The 2484-nt window shown below is 49.2% G+C and overlaps 1 protein-coding gene across 1 annotated transcript; it reads left to right on the top strand.

The window, feature by feature from the left end:
* Nucleotides 1-1945, top strand: SARC_12373 (hypothetical protein). Its single transcript, XM_014293523.1, has 3 exons — nucleotides 1-202; nucleotides 251-1221; nucleotides 1894-1945. Exons 1-3 carry the CDS (start codon nucleotides 73-75, stop codon nucleotides 1912-1914), a joined length of 1122 nt encoding a protein of 373 aa, XP_014148998.1. The 5' UTR covers nucleotides 1-72; the 3' UTR covers nucleotides 1915-1945.
* Nucleotides 1946-2484: the final 539 nt, after the last annotated feature.

The raw sequence follows: 2484 nt of genomic DNA on the forward strand, positions 1-2484 counted from the left end.
ATTTAACGGTTCACTATCCCAACTAAATATCTCTCCCGTTGCAAAAACGGCTTCTCGCGCGTTTTAGCCAAGATGTCCGGTGTCGTCGAGCTCGATCCCGACCCCGAAGTCCGACGTGAGCGACGCCGTATTGCGAGAGAAAACCGTAAGAGAGAGCGAGAAGCACTATCTATAGATATGAACAGTTCTTCAGTTGATAGAGGTAACACCATTTTTGTGGAAGAGCGTAATAGCAGTTAAGTCTTATTAGATGGGGTTCAGAAGCGACGCAGCGATGAGATCAGTGGACAGGATGACAAGGTGGTGGCTACGCTGGTGTCACAACACTCTGATGTGGTTGGAATGCATTTTGGTGACGAGTGTGATAAGTCGGTTCAAGTCACAGATACTGATATACTTGCGTTTAAATACACAAAGGGTAAAGTGTGCGATACGGTTACAGTGAGTACGACCATGTCAGATGCAGAGCAGAGTATTGCTGACGAAGCCAACGACGGTCGAGTACAGGAAGCTACGGTCACTACCAACAGCTACGGAGGTAGCCACACGCACTCAGACACATCAGATGACTACGAGACGGCAAGTGAGAGTATATTTGATGACGAGGTGAGTGCAGGTTCACTGGTACATGGCACACGGGACTCGACTACTACAAGCCCAGGGGCGTCTACGACTGACACAGATAATGGGGAGGCAGCGGTACACGAAAGTGCAAACGATAACAATCCCAGTGATATGTTCGTCACTCCATGTAGTGGTATATCTATTGCAGCAGACAAGGAAGGGGGTGTGCCAGAGACGACCGAGAGCATGGCTATGGAGGTGGACTCAGAGTCTCTTCTTGTGCAAGGCACAGATGCTATCGTACATACAGACCATGGCAACGTCACTAAGCCTGGGAGTGAGCCGCTCGAGGAGCCTGTCAATAGTAGTAGCCAAAGCCTGGATACACAATCGAGCTGCACTCCACAGGAGAGAAGCATAGAAGAGTCTGATATGGACGTGCCTAAGGAAATAGAATCCAATGGCACAGCGACTGCCGAACAGAGTGGCCTTGTAGTCCTGACGAGTGAAAGTTCGGTACAAACGAGTAAAATGGTACTGGTGGATTTAGCAGGCGTGCTGAAAGCTAGGCGAACAGCTCAAGGAGTGCCTGAGGATAAAGAGGTTGTGGATGAGGAGAGTATGGAGGTTAGGTCTATTCGTGACCAGTCTGTACTGGTAAGTGATCGGTGTGTGTGTGTCAATATAGTGTACTCGAGTGATATATAATCATGGCAGTTGTGCCGGGAACCTAACCTTGTATGTGAGTTAGGTCATGGTAGCACACACTAATCCCGTCCGAGTTCGTAAAAGCTGCGAAGGTGAATCCACTCAGCCACTAATACTTGAATAGCTGCCCACTTCAAGCATATAGATTCAAAGGCAGACAAGCGTGGACTGTGGGAGGGTATTGATGTCTATCAGCACATGATAAGCACTAACATTTTTCCAATGCAATTGGTTCGCCTATCAGATGATCTTTAAACAACTATTCTCACTGCTCTACTGGGTATGGTATATGTACCAAACACCTATCGAGTAAGGCCAACCCAACCTGTAATCCTGTAGTTAGAACACAGGCCATTATTTATTACTGGTCAGAGGTATTTACCGCTGGTATACACAAGCACGAGTTGCTAGTGGTCGAGCTTGGCTATAATTGACACCTAAGTACCGAACTTTCTTCTCCAGAGTTGGCCACCCGCCGCAAAGTAGCCGGACCTCAGCGCAAGACCCGCGCGACCGGAAACAACGTCGTACGCGCACGACTAAACGCAGCCGAAGCGATTGAAACACCTCTGTCAAACACTACACACATACCCATACCCACACCCACACCCACACACACAGGAACAGATCCGTCGAGTCTGAAAGAGGCTCAGACAGAGGGAGTGCCGATGGGGGGTGACAGCAGCGGTAGGTATAAGACTGTAGCTTCAGGCACCATGACTTCGTTGCCGTCTATGCCGAAGGGTGGGGTGAGCATGCTACCACAAGGCACAGAGAACCTTACGCAGCTCCTGGCCAATCAGAAGAAGCGATTGGGTCAGAAGAACGCGCGCGCGGGGTTGCTGGCGGCCGTGGGTGCTCCTAAGTTCAAGCTGCGTGCGCGATCGGTAGGTAGATGTATTGTTGGATTGATCCGATACAATATGGTTAGGATAGTATGGTGTCATATGAAGTTGAAGGAACTATATTCTGGCGAATGTATACCATAAAATTCGGTCGGAAACCCCAACAATCAGGATTGGACGACCTCCAGCATAAGCCTGATTGTTTGATAACACGCGGTTGGATGTAAATACGTGTCACCTGCTGAGGGCACTCCCAAGCTTAAGTCTTGGACGCGATCTGTAGACTGTGGTACTATATGCACATGTCCTTTAGATTATATTCCCATGTACATCAGATACACACACACGCGCGCGCGCGCACACACAC

Source organism: Sphaeroforma arctica, assembly GCF_001186125.1.
Source record: "Sphaeroforma arctica JP610 unplaced genomic scaffold supercont1.2255, whole genome shotgun sequence".
Classification (NCBI taxonomy): domain Eukaryota; class Ichthyosporea; order Ichthyophonida; genus Sphaeroforma; species Sphaeroforma arctica.